Raw genomic sequence first — 18,007 nt, forward strand, 5'->3', positions numbered from 1 at the left:
GGAACTGCGGAAGCTATTGAAAAACGAAGGAAATGAAACTAATTGCCGTGTAACAAATAAAGGGGCGGGCTTAAACTACAACCACCATTCTACCTTTCATTGAGAGCCGGTAGCGTGGGGATTTGTAGGTGGCCCGATTCATTTGCTGTCCACCGGGGTGCATTCGAAAACCACGAATAGCACTGGTCAGCGACTATGGCGTTACGCTCATCGGTAAGAGTAGACGGTAATGGTATGTGTACTACTATAATAGAGATCAGCGCTAAAACTTTACACAGATTCGTTACGAGGATTCTCGAATATTATCCGAACCGGGCCAGCCTTCTCACTCCATGGTATCCCCACGCTCTCGGGTCTTTAAGTGTGAAAGAAGATGGTAAGCACTTTGCATTTCGTCACGATACCTTAGTCAGCGCAGTGGACGACAGATGGAGTGTGTCACTCAGTAGACGCAGCTCCAGGTCATTGGGGTGGACGGTGAGGGCGCTCTGCACGTCGTCCAGAACGTGACGCAGGGAGGTGGCGCGCAGTTTTGCCAGTGTCCACTCGTAGTTCACGAGGACCTCTGACTTGAGTGCCTCCAGCTGGTTGGCGTGCAGGAAGTGGTGTGGAAGCTCGTTCAGCTTCCGCATGTTGTATACTTTGAGCGGCGCACCTGGTGGGATGAAGTACGAGGGTTGCTAAGATACACCTAACATGTACTCTTCCACAGTGATTAAAGGGACTCTGCGACTGAAATGGAGAAAGCCTCTCTAATGCCAATCAGAACTGCTTAATGATAGCTTCAATCGATTGTTCAACTTGAAATGCTGTCAAACAGTACTTGCTTCCACTCGTTAAACTTAAGAATACGCGCTTACGTGACGCGGAGCTGGTGTGACGTCATAATGGGAACTACTATTGCGGTATGTCGACGGTTCTCGAATCTATACGTAGCCTACATGACGTGGGTAAAACAATGTGAAACATAACGCACAACGTCAAGATTATGGAGCATCTACTCTGCGACGACGTGCTAATCGAAATATCCTAAATAAAGTCCTAATAATACTATCAGTCTTTTTAACACTAGTTTTTAAATAGTTTCAGTAATGTTTTTGGTGTGCTCGGGGAAAAAAGGAATGAGACCACCTTCAACTCATGAGCAGCCCAGGGTAGTGGTATTTATAATAATAATAGTGAGACTCTTATAAATATATTATAGTATAATATGTCATAATCGTTCCATGTTCAGCCAACAAGGCGTTTGACTCATCTAAGATTTGAATCTTTATCGCCTCACAATTTTAAAGCATTGTACGCTGGACACAGAGATACATGTACTGACGAAGGCTGCAGCTTCACATTGGCTTGTGCGAAAATAGTTGTCTATTTATACAAGAGGGTCTAATGATGATTATCTAATTAAAACATAATGTAATTATATCACGTCATGTCCACAAGTTGGAGGTTAAATCGCCATAATATTTTTCTCCACACTTTTCCCTGCAAGTCACAACGTTATTTTACTCATAAAGCAGTATTAGCCATTAACAGTAGATAAGTTTCGGTTTATTTTCATCAAAAGAGGTATGTGTCAATCTCTGTGAAGCCTGAAAGATCATTCATGCTGCCTTAAGCTGCCATTAACGATTGAACATTGGCGTACACCTTGTTCTTAACCACACCTCATCAGTATTTTGGCACGTAGTATTTACTCTGAAATAGCAATAATATTAGCGTTTTTTAGCACGCAAAAGCGATAAAAATGTTGTTAGTAGACCTAAACTTACCCCTCCTGTGGTATCCAACTTAGAGAGGCAACAGCCAAGCATGCAAAACGAAGAGAAAACTGGCAATTGTCAAACAATCGAGCACTTGCAGCAAAGCAAACAACAGATGAGAATAATAACACAGAGAAGCGAGTATGGGTCGATCATAAAGCATGGTCCGCACTCACACCCGAAAGATAAGAGCGGTTTAGGCCGAATCAACAGAGTAACGCGAGTTTAGAAATTCAAATGTGCTGGATGTTAGGGGGATAATATGAAGAGCTTGTTTGCAAAAACCTATATGTCCATATTTGCCAAATGGAGATATTCGCGATTAAAGGTCAAGAAAAATAAAGAGAATGATAAGAAAATTTTTGCTTCTTTTGACCATAACTTTAAAAATGTACCTATTGATGTAGTGACCAATATATCATTTGAAAGGTATTATTTTGTACTTTATGACAGAGATCATACTTCAAAATCTTCAAAAATGGACTTATCGGTTTTTGCGAACAAGCTTTTCATATGCTCCGCTGTCCGTTTCCACGTTAAAACTGTTTCAGTCTCAAGGGTAAAGCAAAGTTGAATAATTATTCTAATGCCAGTTCACATATTATGAAAGGAAGTATGGGTAAAAAAACAACAACTGTGTGCTGTTTGTTGTTGTTGTTTTGGGGGTCAATTTTTCAATGTGAAGTCGTCGGTAACATAGGTCCCTAACTAACGTTCTTTTCTGGGTAGCTCTTCCCGCGTTTTTATGTTTCGAGTGTGAATGGGCTTATTAGACTAAATAACGGAAAAATTCCCATACAACTGTACTTACAGAATGCTATACAATGAACGCATTAACGTGGGAATTCCGTGTGTCCATTAGGTATATAGGAAGAAAATACTGAGATTACTGAAGCAAAATATTGATTATTATAAAGCGATAATCACTGCAACAAAGCATTGGGATTTTTGATGGAGAGATCGAATGTAGGGGATAATCAATGTACTAGTATGTTATTGATAGCTTCAGGAGGAGATCACATGCATTTAAATATATTCACTGCAGATTGGCAATGCAGGAAGTTAATATTTTTGCATGCAAGCAATAATGTCAGTTTAATGATTCTCAAAGTCTCGTGCATTATGTTAACTGTTCAAAAATAGAACAACTTAACAATGACATTCGACTATATTATCAGTATCTATTTCACAGGCACGGCAATGGATAGAAGTGTTACGCAAATGAGGAATAAAATAGGGAATATTTGTCGATACAATTGAAAGAATGTTTGCAGTTTCAGCAGTTGCTGGAGTTGGGGGTTCGAGCTCATGAGTTATATTTCTTTTTCTTTTGCTCTTAGTTTTGTTGTACCTGATGGTTTAAAGAGAGAGAGCATAAGGGGCTGGGGGTCGACAAAGCGATCAGCCCCGCCCTCGTTGCCTGGATACGGTTTCTTTCGCTCTGCCCACGTCCCCATAAAGTATTCGGCCATGGCACTGTGGTAAGAGGGCGCCCTGTCCTTTTGATTCAGGTATCTACAGGAAGAAACCAATAAACATGAATGCATAAATTCCATTGTTAACAAAGCAACGGCATCGATTCTACAAGGGTAATGTCTTCCAAACGGCGCATTAGAAAATTTTCGCCTTACAGCTAACTGAACAGTACAAGACACACATCAAAGAGATAACTAAAAAGTCAACTTAGCGGCAAGGCTCTTCGCAGGACTCGGCAATGTCCGAACAAGCGAAAATTACAAACTTCAGTCACTTTTTATTTTTGTAGCACGATCGAAGGTGTCATGATCTTTACAATAACATTACACTGAATAAATAGCAGAGAAGAAAAATAATTCGACAAAAAAACGTTGAGTCTGTTAGCTAAGTCCGAACAAAGAAACATTTTTATGAAACTTTAATTCGAAAAGGAATGATATTAGCTTTTATCACCTTGTCTACACAAAACATTTAGGAGAAACTGACAAAAAGGGGAGGAGTCTCACCTGTCAGTGGCCGCCTCCTTGAATTGCTGATCCGCCCATCTCCACACCCACACGCCGTCCACCTTCCACACCCGGAAGTACTTTCGCATGTCCGCCTTGAGCCGACACCAGAGGGCGGGCGGCAACCGGCGGAGGGAGGGGGAGTGGCGGGTAGCGATGTCGTTCATGGCGTGTTCGTCGCAGGAGAGCAGATCGGTGAGCTCCGACCACGAGAGCCCGCTCCGAGCGGCTGTGAGGTAGCCGAGAGCCCGCCTCACCAACGGCTCGCCGTGCTTGCTCTCTAGAGATGCTAAGATTCCTGTAAGTAGTGGAAATAGGGCAAATGGAAGTGAACACTGCCTGCATTACAATATTACGGAGAGCATTACACATACTAATTAATATTGAATAACTCGGAATGACTTTAAAGGTACACCGGAACCCGGGAGTAAAGAGGGCGCTGCTGGTTGGAGTGACGATCACCGCTATCTTTATTACTAAGATCGACGATGTAAAGCTACTTACAGGCCAATCAACGCAGGTCACGTATTTGCGCCTAAGGCTAGAACAATCTGTTAGAAAGGAAACTTTGTGACCATAATCACCGTTGGTGAGCAACGCGTGAAATTAGGGAGCTTTAGACTTTCGCGACGGGGACGGTCAGAGGGAAAAAAATTATCTGAGCATGCGCAAAAACGCGTGTTGAGTCGATTTATTTATAGCTTGCGTAGTCAAAGTTTTTCACTATACGCGTTCTGGCAGTGGTTCTGGGTTATTTTTACGTCCGCTCAATTCATAACGTTGAGAGCTACTTCATGCACCGATCATATGGGGGCGCCATTTTATTTCTTATAGGTTGCGTCTCAACGTAATCTAAAGCTATTTTTCAATACGACGCAGAGAGAGAGGAGATCGTCCATCGCAATCGTCGTCTCAAACGTCCGCGCCGCAAATCTAAAGCTCCCTATTACTAGCATGGAGTTCTGTGACGCACATGAAATATCGGCATGGAGCTCTGCCCTGAAAACCGGGTTGCGCGCTCGGGTGGTCTACAGACTAAAAATCGAGACGTCCAGAATTTGACCTTTGGAGCATGCACGCACGACCTACCATTGATCATCTTCCGGAGGTCACTTGCCAAGTGAATGCCCTTCTTCTCCGTGTAGCTCTTCCATTTCACCGCCTCGTCGCATACCAGGCGCAGATAGAGTGGATTCGAGTTCTCCTCCATTGCCTTCATCAGAGCTTGGTGCTGGTCATCCGTTAGGCGGCGTCCTGCTCGCCCGATCAGGTAGTGCGCTATGTATCTTGCCTCTGATTGGCTCAGCTCGGGCACGGTGTAGAAATCGGCGTTAGGACATTGTTTCTGTATGTCACATTGGAAATAGAATCAATATGGAATAACTGACGACACAATACACTACACCATAGAGCTGCTCATGATTACACGTACACATACTTAAGTAGGCCCTGTGGCATAAAGGATTCACAATCAAGGTTCAAATCCTATCAAACACCGTCGTGTCAAAAACTCACCTTCTTGTATGAGGTGCTTTTCATTACTAAGATCCTATTGATTGAAATGTAGATAGGGCCTATGACTGATATCTTGATCGTTATCACTATTTTTGTTCATTGTTATCATGATTACTATCTTCACATCATATTACAATGCCAGTGTCTTAGAGTCTGCGGAAGAAAACATTCGTGTCAAACTCGACTTTGAACAGAGTGAAAGCCGTTGATTTGCACTGAACCAAAGAAAGGTTCAAGATAAAAGGAACACGTGCATAGTTATATGAGTAGACAAATGTCTCGGTATAATCATATCGTGTGACTATTCATGATTATGGCTGCATCTGGTGGTATGAGTGCGTGCTGGCACGTATATGTTACAGCTGACCTGTAGTATATTCTTGTCTGTAATTGTACAACTGTGTTACACAAAGAACTTTGTATCAACTAATATCAACAAAACCTTCATACCGTGTTATTACTCTATGAGATGTGAATTTCGATGAAAACTCAATAAAAATTGAGATAAATGCATAAATAAGCAGGGATATAAGTCTATTAATGACTGGTAACTTTCGCACAGTACAGTGAAAGTGGGTGAAATAGCCTTCGGCACCATCAGCTTATAAAAACTGCAGTACCCGACATGCGGATGTGGGTTAAGTTGGTATTACCTTCAGTGCTTTGAAGCTGTCCGTTTTCTCCTCAGGCAAGGTCGTGCACGACAGAACCACCTTGACGTTGGGAGGAAGGTTGCTCGGCAACCAGGTCATTGACCTCGCCTTGTGGTCGTTGCTGAGCTTGTCGGGACCGTCGATGTAGATGACCAGTGGCCGGTCTTCCGTAGCCACGGAGATACGACCCTCTAGGTCATTGATCAGAGCGTGGTAATCCTGCGAGAAATGAAATCGTGGGTGTGAACATAATAGATATGAAAGCATCAAAACCATTTCGTTACAAAAACAAGAAATCTACTCAACTTTGAACAACACCACCACATCTTCAAAACTGCTAAAAAAAGTCATTGTTTTGACCATGTCAAATATCTTCATATCGTTCGGGCAGAATGTCACCGTTATCATGATTCTTGAAACACATACTTTCTGTGGCGTGCTATGCAAACCACTCAAGAACAACACTTTTCATCTTTAGTTCTTATCTTTCAGAACTTTCTTCCATATAATCTTTTTTAATCTTTCTATCTTTCCCTGCGTTTCTCTTTCTCCATCTCTATCCCCTCATGCTTAATGTCCAACATCATATTACTAAATAATATTTGAAGCAGAAAATTACAGATTTTTTTTTCTGTTTTTATTACTAAAATCTAAAACCCATGCATTGACCTGAAATGCATGCTCACAAACCGTGAAAAGGGATTACCTCTGGTACAGTGGCGAGGTCCATACTGTACGTGTGACCGATCTGCTGACACACGCTTTGAAGTAGCGCGCGCACGTTCTCCGAATCCGCAGTCAATCCGACAAACCGTACTACTGTTGCGACGTCCCCACTGCGACCACACAACACATGAAAAAGAAAGTTAGTAGAGGTAGTGTAAATAGCCTAGGTGCAGATTAAAACCCTAAAATAGCGATAAACATGTGTGGTGAGCAAACGTTATGTAATTTTAGATGAAAATGATGATAATAATGTTTATATTTCATAGAATTTTGATGTGAGAATAAAAATGATAATAATGACGTGATGGATCCTGACAGTTCTTGAAATGAGGTGGGTTGTGGAAAACAGAAAATCGTAATGCTTGTTTCTCATATTTTAGTAAAGAAAATGAAGCAAGTGGAGAATCATCACATACTGAAATATTTGCATGGTCTTTAAATACTATTGCTGTTCTTTTTGTTCGTTTGTTTGCTTGCGTGTTCGTCTGTTTTGTTTTAGAATGGACGTACATGTGATATCAAGACGCAACATTTGAGGAGATACACTCATTCTACTATGGTATGACTTGGTCAATATAATTATTCTCATTTTTATTATATCGCACGGTAGTTAACACACGTAATAGTTACGGGATGCTCCTATGAAGGAAATAAAATTAATGTTCGTCTCTTGTTACCCTCTTGCTCTAACGAAGGAGTAATGAATGTACTATAGAGTCGTATGTCCAAACCTTTTAAACCAGGCCCCAGTGAGTTGACATGCTTTAGCGAGGAGTGCCGTCTTGCCATACCCGGGCAGCCCGCAGACCACCAGTGGCTGATTGCTGCTTCCCGCTAGGTAGTCCTTGATGTGCTGAAGGCATTCCTTTCGGCCGTAGAATGTACTCGCCCTGCAAAGTGACAGCAACACACATGAAAATCAAGTACTAACGTGGGGTCCTTTCCATGAAGCCATCATAGAAAAATCTTAACATTAATTCTCAGAATGGCCAAGGCCGTTCATAATGTAGTTATGCCGGTAGAGAAGTAAAATCCACTTCATAAAGTCTCTCATAAGACTTTCATGAAACGGACCCCTGGCTAAATTGATATTTTGGGAGACTGGCGTGTTTGTTTTGCTTCTTTACCATGCATACATACTTGTATACATGTATTCTTGTCGAAAAAACGAATAACACAATGAAACAATATGTTTATTTCATTGTCATATACATAGGGCCTATATTACAAACATACTAAACAGCCAACCTTTGATAAGTCGTAGCCAAAGGAACCGGAAAAGTCTTTCGACTTATGTGAATGTCGACTTGGACAATAGAATAAACGCAAGTTTCAAAATTCATGAAATTCTTCCGTCGAGGTGAAAAAAAAAATCATAAAAAACAAATGTTTTATATTCATCGGGGTAGAATTTACCTTTAACCTAGCCAACTTTTCGATTTGTGCAAGGTTCACTTATCTTCTTAGAACTCTGTTATATGGGAAGTTTACTGATCGATCGTCCAGTGTTACTACAATTCTAATATGTCATCCTTACTTCTCCTGTACGAAGTTGACGTGCTGCGCCACCTCCTCGTAGAGTTTGTAGGATGTCGCGGCAGTGACGGCAACGTGGTCGACCATAGCTCGCTCAAGTCGCGTCTTCATCGCCTCGTAGAAGTCGTTGGCCAGGCCGTCCAGGTAGTGGGCGTGGCTTCGGTCGGCCTGCGGGCTGATACCGTCCTTGTGCCATCGGACGCTGTACTCGCGCACGTTGTTGGAGCCAATCTGTTAACGACCACAAAACCAAACTGAGAGTGTCCAAGGCTTGACACTAACTTTTCTTTTGATGGCCCAATTGGGCCACTAAAACATATCTCCTTTTAAAAAACGGTGGCCCGGCAAACATGAATATCATACATTCACTAATTTTCTCGTTCCTGATGGCATCCCACTCAAAATTACTTTAGATTCGTTGGTGTTTTTATTTTTCATTTGTTTTTATTTGCTTTGTTAGGTTTTGTTTTGTTTTTGTTTTGATTTTTTTTCCTTCCTTGTTACGTACAGTTAGTAGCCTTACATTCTGGGGCACCCGGACGTTCCTGAGATCCTCGACCCTGTCAAATTTGGCCACATCCACCTCGGGCTTGAGGTTGTGCATGTCGATGTAGTCCTTGGCGGAGAAGTCCTGCAGGTTCTTTCGCATGTCCTTGACTTGGCGTACGAAGCATGCCACTCGTCCCCGCTGGCTCGGGCTGGCCGAAAACACGGCCTGGTCCAATTCACGCTCCGTCACTGTATCATTGGACAAGGGGTGATGAAGGATCCAACATTTGCATTAAGATACATCAATGATATTGAATGATACTATATTTACACATGGTTTTAATAACAGAAAGTACAATGCAAGAGTATTTAGATTGTAAGATTAGGTCAGCTAGTCTGCACATTGAGTCACATATTATAAATCCTCCCCTACATCCCCCCCCCCCACATCGGACCACTGTTCTTACTAGCGAGCTTCAGATCTGCGACGCGAACGCTAAAGACGACGCTATATAATTAGGCCCCCCCCCCCCCCCCAATGGTGTTCTGAACATGTGTGAGGCAGCTGTTTCCATCATCCAACATGGGAGGCTACGTCGTCTTAGCGTTCGCGTCGCAGATCTAAATCTCGCTATCCCACGGGCTGGAAAACTTTGGTGTGTTTCCTCACAATACAGGAGATCCCCTTTTTAACGAAGTCCTCGGGACCGGCAGTTTTCTTTCGTTATATGTACAGTGTATCGAAATTTCGCTATAGCCGAACAGTAAGGTACATGAAGACATGCTGACGATAATTTTGGGACCTGAATTCTTTCTTCGTTGGAACGAGAATTTTGTTTTAACCGCATTCGCTATAACAGAGTGCACTGCATCTCCTTAATTGTTTTCTTACCTGTCTGGAGGTAACCCTCTGCACGTTTCTTGTCCGACACGCTCTTCTCAGCGTACTTGGCCATGCACCTGACGAGGCGCTTGTACATGATGATCCACTGGTTCTTCGCCCGTAATCGCCTCTGCTTGTCGTTGCTCAGTATCTCACGGAACTGGGAGCTGTGAAAGGGATGACGTCATCACAGGTTTACTCATGTGTCGAGAGAAAAAAAAATGCAATTTTCTTCTGTATTTTTGCATCACCTCAGTCATCAGCTGTAGTAAAGCTTTAATAATGATGAATGAAATGATGAATATGACGGATGACGAATTGAGACTAGTCAAACTGACATAGTGTATTACTGAATGAAACAAAGATTTGCTACTTCCACGGATAGGCCTATACCAGCATGAAAGCTTTTAAATAACACGTCGGATTGTGTACAATTATATATAAACTAACGAGCGGATTTAACATGAGGCAATGAGAGCACCCACCTCATCTACGCCAAACTTTGCATTGTCATTATATGCACTGCTTTGCCGCACCATTCATCCTCTCACGAAGCTCTCAAAATCCCTTAGTATAGACCTAAATGGGTACTGCATTGTGACATGATGATTGCCATCGCTCAACGAGAAGAAGAATTATGATTATCATCGTCATTCTTTCATAAAACTCGACATTTTGGTGACTGCACATTCTGCGACCAATTTCAATATTTTCCGATCCGTTGTTTGTGACTCTATAAATACCTACCGCAAAAAAAGCCTTTAACATAACATTTACCTAAAGTAAGTAACGACTTGAATTTGTGAAAGTGTGCTGTGTGCGACTGGATGTTTATTATCCATATAATTACTGTTGTCTTCAATGACCAAATACTTCGCACACCCACTCGTTATCCCGGCATCACATCACTATCGACACGCAGACAAGCAGCCTCCTATGGGGATATCAGGAGGCTTCATTTCTTGTTACCTGATTGGCTGAAGAACGTACACTGGCGGCTCGCTGTTGTCATCCCGTCTGTACCACGTCTTCAGCGCGTTGATGTCGGCGTCAAACTCCTTCTCCGTGGCGCCTTTCTCGCCATCATCCAGCCCGTCGGTAGCCGGAGACTTGTCTGAATCACTGTAAGACAGCAGGTGGGCAAATAACATAAATTATGTTTTATGGATAGAGACAATATTCTTCTTTGTTGTCGCCTTGTTGTTTTCATTCCGAATGACGAAAGGTACATCACTGTGCTCCATCTTGATTCTACATTGTGTTCGTGTTGTTGCAGTTGTTGTTATTGTTCTTGTTGCACCGTCACAGCAGCTGAAGTACTATTTTCCTTTGTTGGTCAATATTTGCACGATATTGGCTGAGTTTGGAGGGGACATCGAAATTCATTAGATCGCTGATAACCATGATAGTGGATATATTCTATCGCCCAAGCAAGGAATGTTACATTGCTTCAGTTGGTGATGACATTATCTAATGTCCTCCGGAAGACAGTATGATTTTTATATTTCGATGTCCACTAAGAAAAATACCAGCCATGCAGTAAATCTAGCAATTACTAAAACACAAAACAAAACAAAATAAAAACATTGAATGACGAGAGATATCACATCAAAAAGGCACGTCATGAGTAGAAAGTGAAACATCCCCTGCAAACGAACAAACACACACAAAGGAAACCTTTTGACTGGAAGAAGGCGTTTATGACTCACTGTTTGAGATTCTCATATCAACGTGTTTCCGACGATAAAGTGTATCGTTTGTAATGCCATTTGTAAGGCAATTGTGACAATTTGATAATAATGATATGAGATATCATTAAACGAGAAAACAACAATTAAGAAAACTCGATATCTTAGTCGCTCAATTATATCAAGAACTATCCGTTTCAATTCAATTCAATTCAAAGTTTATTTCATTTTTCGACAAAACATATAAGTTACACTTCTTTTGACAACAGAGAACTGGTAAACAGAACATTATGTATCGAAAAGAATATAAAACAATTGAGGAGGACCACATAGTAATTATACATTGTAGTAAAAAAAAAAACAGAAGTGATCGAAATATAGTACATGTATAACTTTGCTTAAAGTGCGAAAAATGGAGAGACCCACTAAAAAGACAGAGCTTGTAGAATGTGGGCCCCTCTGGAATAATAACATCAATGGAAAATTTAATTAAAGCATTATAAATACTATAGGAGAGGGGGAAAAAGAGGAAGAAGTCTGGAAGCCCACTGAGAACTAGAATCACAGATAAATACACTTACTATTATAGACGTGAACTATTACTATTACAGACGTTTCACCCTTGCTTTCCTTTTCGAGGAAGCCTGATTTGTCATACGTTTTGTACAGGCTAGATTCCTTATCTACAAGCTCAGGTGTCATAAACTTCTGAGATTCATAATGGCACTGCACGCTTGACCCTCACAAAGTCTGCTTCAGGAATGCTACCTAATTTCTCCGGTGATAAAGGGCATCCAACAAAATACCATACAAGCCCACGAAACATTCGTTTCAATATATACGAATAAAAAAAGTAAAGTTTTGGAACCCCACTAACTCATCCTTCCACACACATTATGCGTGCACACACGCACACACACACACACACACACACACACACAAATCAGTGCCGTGTATAAAGAGAGTCAGGGGCATTTCATGAAGGAACTTGTCGGATAAAATATCTGACAAGTCAATTATATCCGACAAGTTTTGAGAAATTCTTTAGTCTGATTGGCTGATTTCTCTGAACTTGTCGGATATAATTGACTTGTCGGACATTTTATCCGACAAGTTCCTTCATGAAACGCTCCCCTGGCCAACTGCTAAATTGGACGCCACGTTGTTACGCAGCGTATTACACGTTACAGGGTTAGCGTGTACGCTAGCGAGTACGCTCAAACGTAACAATGAAAGCAAGCCAAATAAGGGCTAGTGAACAATGGGCACTGCGTATGAGCGCACTTTGGTGACGACATGGTTCCACGAAGATCACGGGACCAGTTTTGACCAATCATAGGCTTTAAAACGCAAAACCGAGAACCGAGTTGGCCAGACTCTCTTCATATACGGCATTGACACAAATGAATGCTCTACTACTAAAAAAAAAAAATAATTCCAGGAAAGAAAGCATTGAGGGGAAAGATAGAGTTCATCTAAATATTGTTAGTCCGTTCACAGGCCCATGGTCAGTGATGATAGAAGTATACCATGAACATCTACTTACCGCCACGAGGCAGTCCGACTACATTCAGTGAAGCATGTTTGGAGAGTGACAGGTATCGAGTGTTAGTGTTATATGGACAGCATTTACATGCAGCTTGACAGAGCATGTAGCAGAAACAATGAAATCTATATAACCTTCAAAGTCGTTTAATCGAATCATTTTTATTCGATTTTTATTCAATTCTCCAGTCTGCATGAAGCGTACTCTCTTAGCTTTCAATAATTTTATTATGTTGTGACCATTTCATCTGCATATTTCATAAGGCCAGTTAAATTAAGAATACTACATTCGGCTTGCCATACAATTAAAGAAGTGTTCTATTTGTCACTTTCTTTGGTATCCTGACGTGTAACTATTATCTGAATAGGAATGTTGGCTGCAAACATCTGATTTTAAACATACTACTATAGGATGACATCAAACAAATTGAATACTGTATACTCAAAGATAGCAAGAGGACATATAATTATATGAAAACAAAATATTGTGTTCATTCACGAGACAAGGCAATCAATCTCATTCGTGTTGGAGTGCATCGGCATTCGTGATGTGTTTACGTCATTCAACATACAGAGTAGCCTTTGGTCAATGCGTTCTGAGCTATTAATACTCTTCAATAAAAAACACATCGGAGCGTGAGACTCCTACAAACTGACATGTGAACGATAAACTAGCAGTGAGGTATTTAAAGAAGAGCGAAGCTAGGAACGCCTTGATCCTAGGCTCAATGTGAAAAGCTGATATCATCAAAATATTCCAGCCCGCAATCATTAATCGTTCATGATTTCACTTAATCAAATCATATTAATGTCTGGAAGAGCGTCGAGCCTTACTACATCGGTAGGTGACTTTTCCTGTTCATTACACAGAGAATCTAACCCTTGATGGTAAAAAAAAATGTTCGTATTGGCCTAGATATCTTTAATCCCTGTATCAAAAACTTAAATATCCATTAGACTATCGAATCCATTTTAGAAATGTCGACATTTTCATACGTAGGGAATCATTGGTTTACAAAAAATTCAAAGTCTGATAGTTTTAGTGTCAGACTTTGTAGTTATCTTCAACAAAATGCATTAATTACCGTCTATCCAGCCCGCCAAATACCTTCATTGTTAGCATCATGCGATTCACACCTGACAGAAAAGAACGCTTGGTCCTTATTGGTGCAGAGAGAGAAACGTCATAGGAATATTAATGGAGGAACAAAAGGTCATAATTAATATTTAGGAGAAAAATACAGAAGACTCGTTGAAACAGGGCATTGAAGAAATGCAGAAATTCGAAATAAAATCAGACATTTAAATACACTCAAACATGTTCTGTTATTAACATTGCACTCTGACTTGACAAGAAATCACGCATTTGTCAACTAAACGGAAGTGTTAAATCACAAACAAACAATTTTTGTACATTAACTTACAAGGAGGGTTTAGGTACGAAATGCAACATACACAATTTCAATATAGAATGTACGTGTCGATGTTAGTTTCGTTTCTCTTTCTTTGTCATTCTCTTTCGTTCCTATGCGGTTTTTTTTTTTTTGTCTACTTCCAATACGGGACATCTCTCTCTCTCTCTCTCTCTCTCTATCTATCTTCTTTTGAATTTCTAAGTAATATATTCATAATTTACTTTGTGAATGAATGAGTTAATGAAAGAGGCTACAACGCAATGGCAAATAATTACGGTGTTGTAAATTGAATGCTGAATCTGTGGTCACGGCAGGGTCTATTCCGTTTCCAAGCTCCATGGAAGAAAGAATAAATAAATGTAATACGGTGCATCTTATGTTGAATCTTTATTGATTTGGAGTCTGGTGTTACTCAGTCAACGCGCACCAATGTTCACGGCGTGCGTAAGTAAGTCGGCATCGGGTAAGGCATTTGTTAATATTATTCAGGCGTTGCAAAACAAAAACAACAACAACTTAACAATTCAAGTTAGATGACACAAAATTATAAAAGTATTATTTCACGATTAAAATGTGCAACACTTCATACATTATGAAACGAAAAGTTACGAGTAGTACATTAGTATCTTAAATAAGTCTTGCTCAACGTATATCCGCATTGAATCAAAGTGACTAAATATAAAAGTGTAACTAAAACCAAGCTTGATTAACAACTTTTTTTAGTACATCTGATAGCATGGTATGTCATTAAATGTAAAGTATTTATCATGATTGTACAGTTCTTTCGGTTTTCTTTGATACAATTCTCTAACGTGCGATGATAAAACAAATGCGAGTTAACTTTGAATGTGAACCAAAAGAATGGAAAAGGTTTTGTAAAAATCGGACCTGAACAAGAACACATAACATTCAAGAAGTTTATAATTCAATCTCAAGAAGTTTATAATTCAATCTCCAATTTTGATGGAACTTTTTCTATCCTGATTTTAATTTACATATCAAACTACGCTGTTAGAATTTGCACTTATAAAAAGGAAACACCTTCACAATTCCTCATTCTACATGATGAGATTTGATTGGTCCATATCATAGGTTCAAAGTCTATGTAAACATATTAAAATTCTCACAAGCAATAACTTAGAGTTCGCATCTTTGTGTATACTTTAAATGAATGCGGATCATTCCCGTAAAATGCATTTATAACGTTTAAGGCGGAATCATCAGCAACAGCAGAGCAAATCAATGCAAACACAATCGTCCAAAACAAACAACATAAATGACTGTATAAAGAAGAGATTGCAAGAAATAATGTGTCAGAAAGACACGCACTCAGTCTCACCTCATTTAAAGATATAAGATATAAAGGTGAAGTTTGGTACAATTATGCTTTCACTTTTCCAGATATGTCATTCAATATTTGAACATTCAAGATTGTAAAAGTTTCAATGTATGGCGACATTTTATTAAAGGTAAATTAGCCTTGTTCCTGCTTTCCATATTTCTATGGTTTTACTGACCAGTATTATTCCAAAAAAAAAATTATTATGATTCATGATTTTTTTTTTCAGCAGGCATTTCATACCTTGGTACTTGACTCCTCGTCATTCCACTTGATCGACCACTCCTCGTCTCATCCGAGATGCTGCAGACAAGAAAATATGACAGTCTTTGCCTTTGCTTAATTTTCCTTCTTTTTTTTTTCTTTTTTTTTTTGGTAGCTTGCCTGTTTTTTCCTAGGTAATGCACTGCGCGTAGTCATTACATTCACAGATTATTATGTGTTTTATATAATGGTACTTCACTACAAATGTGCTAGCGTCTTGGAAATGATACTAAGTACAGTCCAAACTAGGATAAGTTACACAAACAATTTGTTCGTTTATTTAGGCTCTCGATGACAGCGATAGATTATGAGGATAAAAGAAAGAACCTCGTCGCCTTGATGTCACATATTTTACATCAGCTTCAGGACTCACTGAGGCGTTTATAATGAAATCCTTCTATAAATATAGGACATCTGTCTATTTCCACTCTAGTACGGCAAGAAAAAAAATACACAGGACTACAAAAAAAAAGTTCTACAAGACGAAATAGGGTGACCACTACAGCTTGAAAACAAACAAATAATAGATGTGTCGTTGACATGACCCATTGAATCATCTTTTCTTGTTACATGTTTGTTAGAAGACCCCCTCCCTCCACACAGTCATGGCCGATACAAGTTACATTGTTTTAAAACAACTTGGTTTACGACAGTAGCGTATGAAGTGTACTACTGTTAAAACAAAGTCCTCGCGACCGGCCATTTTCTTTCGTTATATCGAAATCTTATGATAACCGAACACTATAGTGTTATAAACGCACTTACATGATAATCTTGAGACCTGAATTTTGATTTCGTAGTAACGGGAATTTCGTTATAGCCGTGTTCATTATAGCGGGGGTGCACTGCATGTTATGTATGCCTTATTCTTTGAACAATTTCGTTATAACCGTGTTCGTTATAACGGGAGGCACTTCTTTGAACAATTCTTCAATCTCATTTTGATGAGGGGAAGCTCATAACACTGACCTCTGCGTCGGGAAGATTGACGGTCTTCTAGCGGAGAAACAACTTTCCCGCTCCTTCTCAATCGTGGCTACGATGGCCTCGAAATCTTCGACGGGAAACGTGTCCGACAGTGCTTGGAATCCGCTTCTTTGTCCCATCAGGGTCTGGGGAGGATGTTGATAAGAAACTAAATAATGATGGTGGTGATAATGATGACATCACAAAAAGAAAAGAAAAAAACCTACAGAGAATCTTTTCCCTACACGATTGGTTCTTTAACTTCCGCAACCATATTATTACAAAGATTTATTTCGTGGCAAGGCTGAAAAGATCAAGGAATAATCTGGAATAGATCGTTCCTGTCATTTATTACAATTCATGGATGTTTCTTTTCTATTATACAGCCTAGTAACAAAGCATTTCATTCACCTGCTCCCTCCCATTACGTCCCAAAGGCAGGAATTTGCTAGGTCGGGCAAGCCCCCGGCAAGCTTTGTTGTTGTTAAGAGTAATATTTGTGAGCAAAGCGTGCTTAAGAACTGAGTACATTACAGAACCTGTCAATTAAGGGCCCGGTAGCGTGGGGATTCACGGGTGGCCCGATTAATTCGCTGCCTACTGGGGTACATTCGAAAACCACGAATAGCACCGGACAGCGAATGATAATGTGAATCCCAACGTATACGCTCATCGGTGGCTGTCAACTCCAGTGCTGATTTTTCATTTGTGTGTGTACTTGACACATATATCAGTGATAAAGTTGTACACAAGTTTTTTTTTACGGCCCGTAACAAATTGCGTACAACTTTATCACTGATCTCTGTGTCAAGTACACACACACACTTAGATGGGGGTTCTCTGATAATCATATCCAAGTCGGGACAGTCTTCCCATTCAATGGTATCCTGACGTTAATCGGGCTAAGTTTTTGTAACAGTCTTCTATCAGCCATTTCAGAGATCAACATCACGATCTCCTTATATGTCCATTGTCCCCCTTGTACCTACCACGAAGTATGGTCCCTGGGACACCTCCTCGCATTCCCTGAGTTCCCTAAGGCAATTCCCGGCGTAGGAATGGTTATCGGTGGAGAAGTCCCTGATGCCCCAGTTCATGTCGGTCAGCTGAAACTCGAAACCTCGTTCCCGGCAGAACGCCCGCAGTCTAGGGAATGTCTTGGACATTAGTATCGTGCGTTCTGCCTCGAAGTCTACACGTGTAAAGAAAGACAAAGGGAGAGACAGAATGAACGATAAATCGA

At 40.4% G+C, this 18,007-nt stretch overlaps 1 protein-coding gene across 1 annotated transcript in view; it reads right to left on the bottom strand.

Moving 5' to 3' along the window:
- LOC139709818 (uncharacterized) overlaps positions 1 to 18,007 on the bottom strand; it is a 49,568-nt gene that overhangs the window by 12,058 nt on the left and 19,503 nt on the right. Inside the window, exons 6-21 of the mRNA XM_071621779.1 lie at positions 17,754 to 17,956; positions 16,768 to 16,910; positions 15,778 to 15,837; positions 13,866 to 13,940; positions 12,782 to 12,799; positions 10,517 to 10,669; positions 9,557 to 9,714; positions 8,699 to 8,913; positions 8,177 to 8,406; positions 7,371 to 7,529; positions 6,620 to 6,749; positions 5,914 to 6,132; positions 4,835 to 5,090; positions 3,746 to 4,043; positions 3,115 to 3,278; positions 405 to 655 (exon numbers count right to left, since the gene is read on the bottom strand). Coding sequence (XP_071477880.1) covers positions 405 to 655; positions 3,115 to 3,278; positions 3,746 to 4,043; positions 4,835 to 5,090; positions 5,914 to 6,132; positions 6,620 to 6,749; positions 7,371 to 7,529; positions 8,177 to 8,406; positions 8,699 to 8,913; positions 9,557 to 9,714; positions 10,517 to 10,669; positions 12,782 to 12,799; positions 13,866 to 13,940; positions 15,778 to 15,837; positions 16,768 to 16,910; positions 17,754 to 17,956 — 2,732 coding nt within the window. The remainder of the gene's footprint in view (positions 1 to 404; positions 656 to 3,114; positions 3,279 to 3,745; positions 4,044 to 4,834; positions 5,091 to 5,913; positions 6,133 to 6,619; positions 6,750 to 7,370; positions 7,530 to 8,176; positions 8,407 to 8,698; positions 8,914 to 9,556; positions 9,715 to 10,516; positions 10,670 to 12,781; positions 12,800 to 13,865; positions 13,941 to 15,777; positions 15,838 to 16,767; positions 16,911 to 17,753; positions 17,957 to 18,007) is intronic.

Source organism: Diadema antillarum, unplaced genomic scaffold (genome assembly GCF_040938485.1).
Source record: "Diadema antillarum isolate AM-2024a unplaced genomic scaffold, OU_Dant_1.0 seq00001472_RagTag, whole genome shotgun sequence".
NCBI lineage: Eukaryota > Metazoa > Echinodermata > Echinoidea > Diadematoida > Diadematidae > Diadema > Diadema antillarum.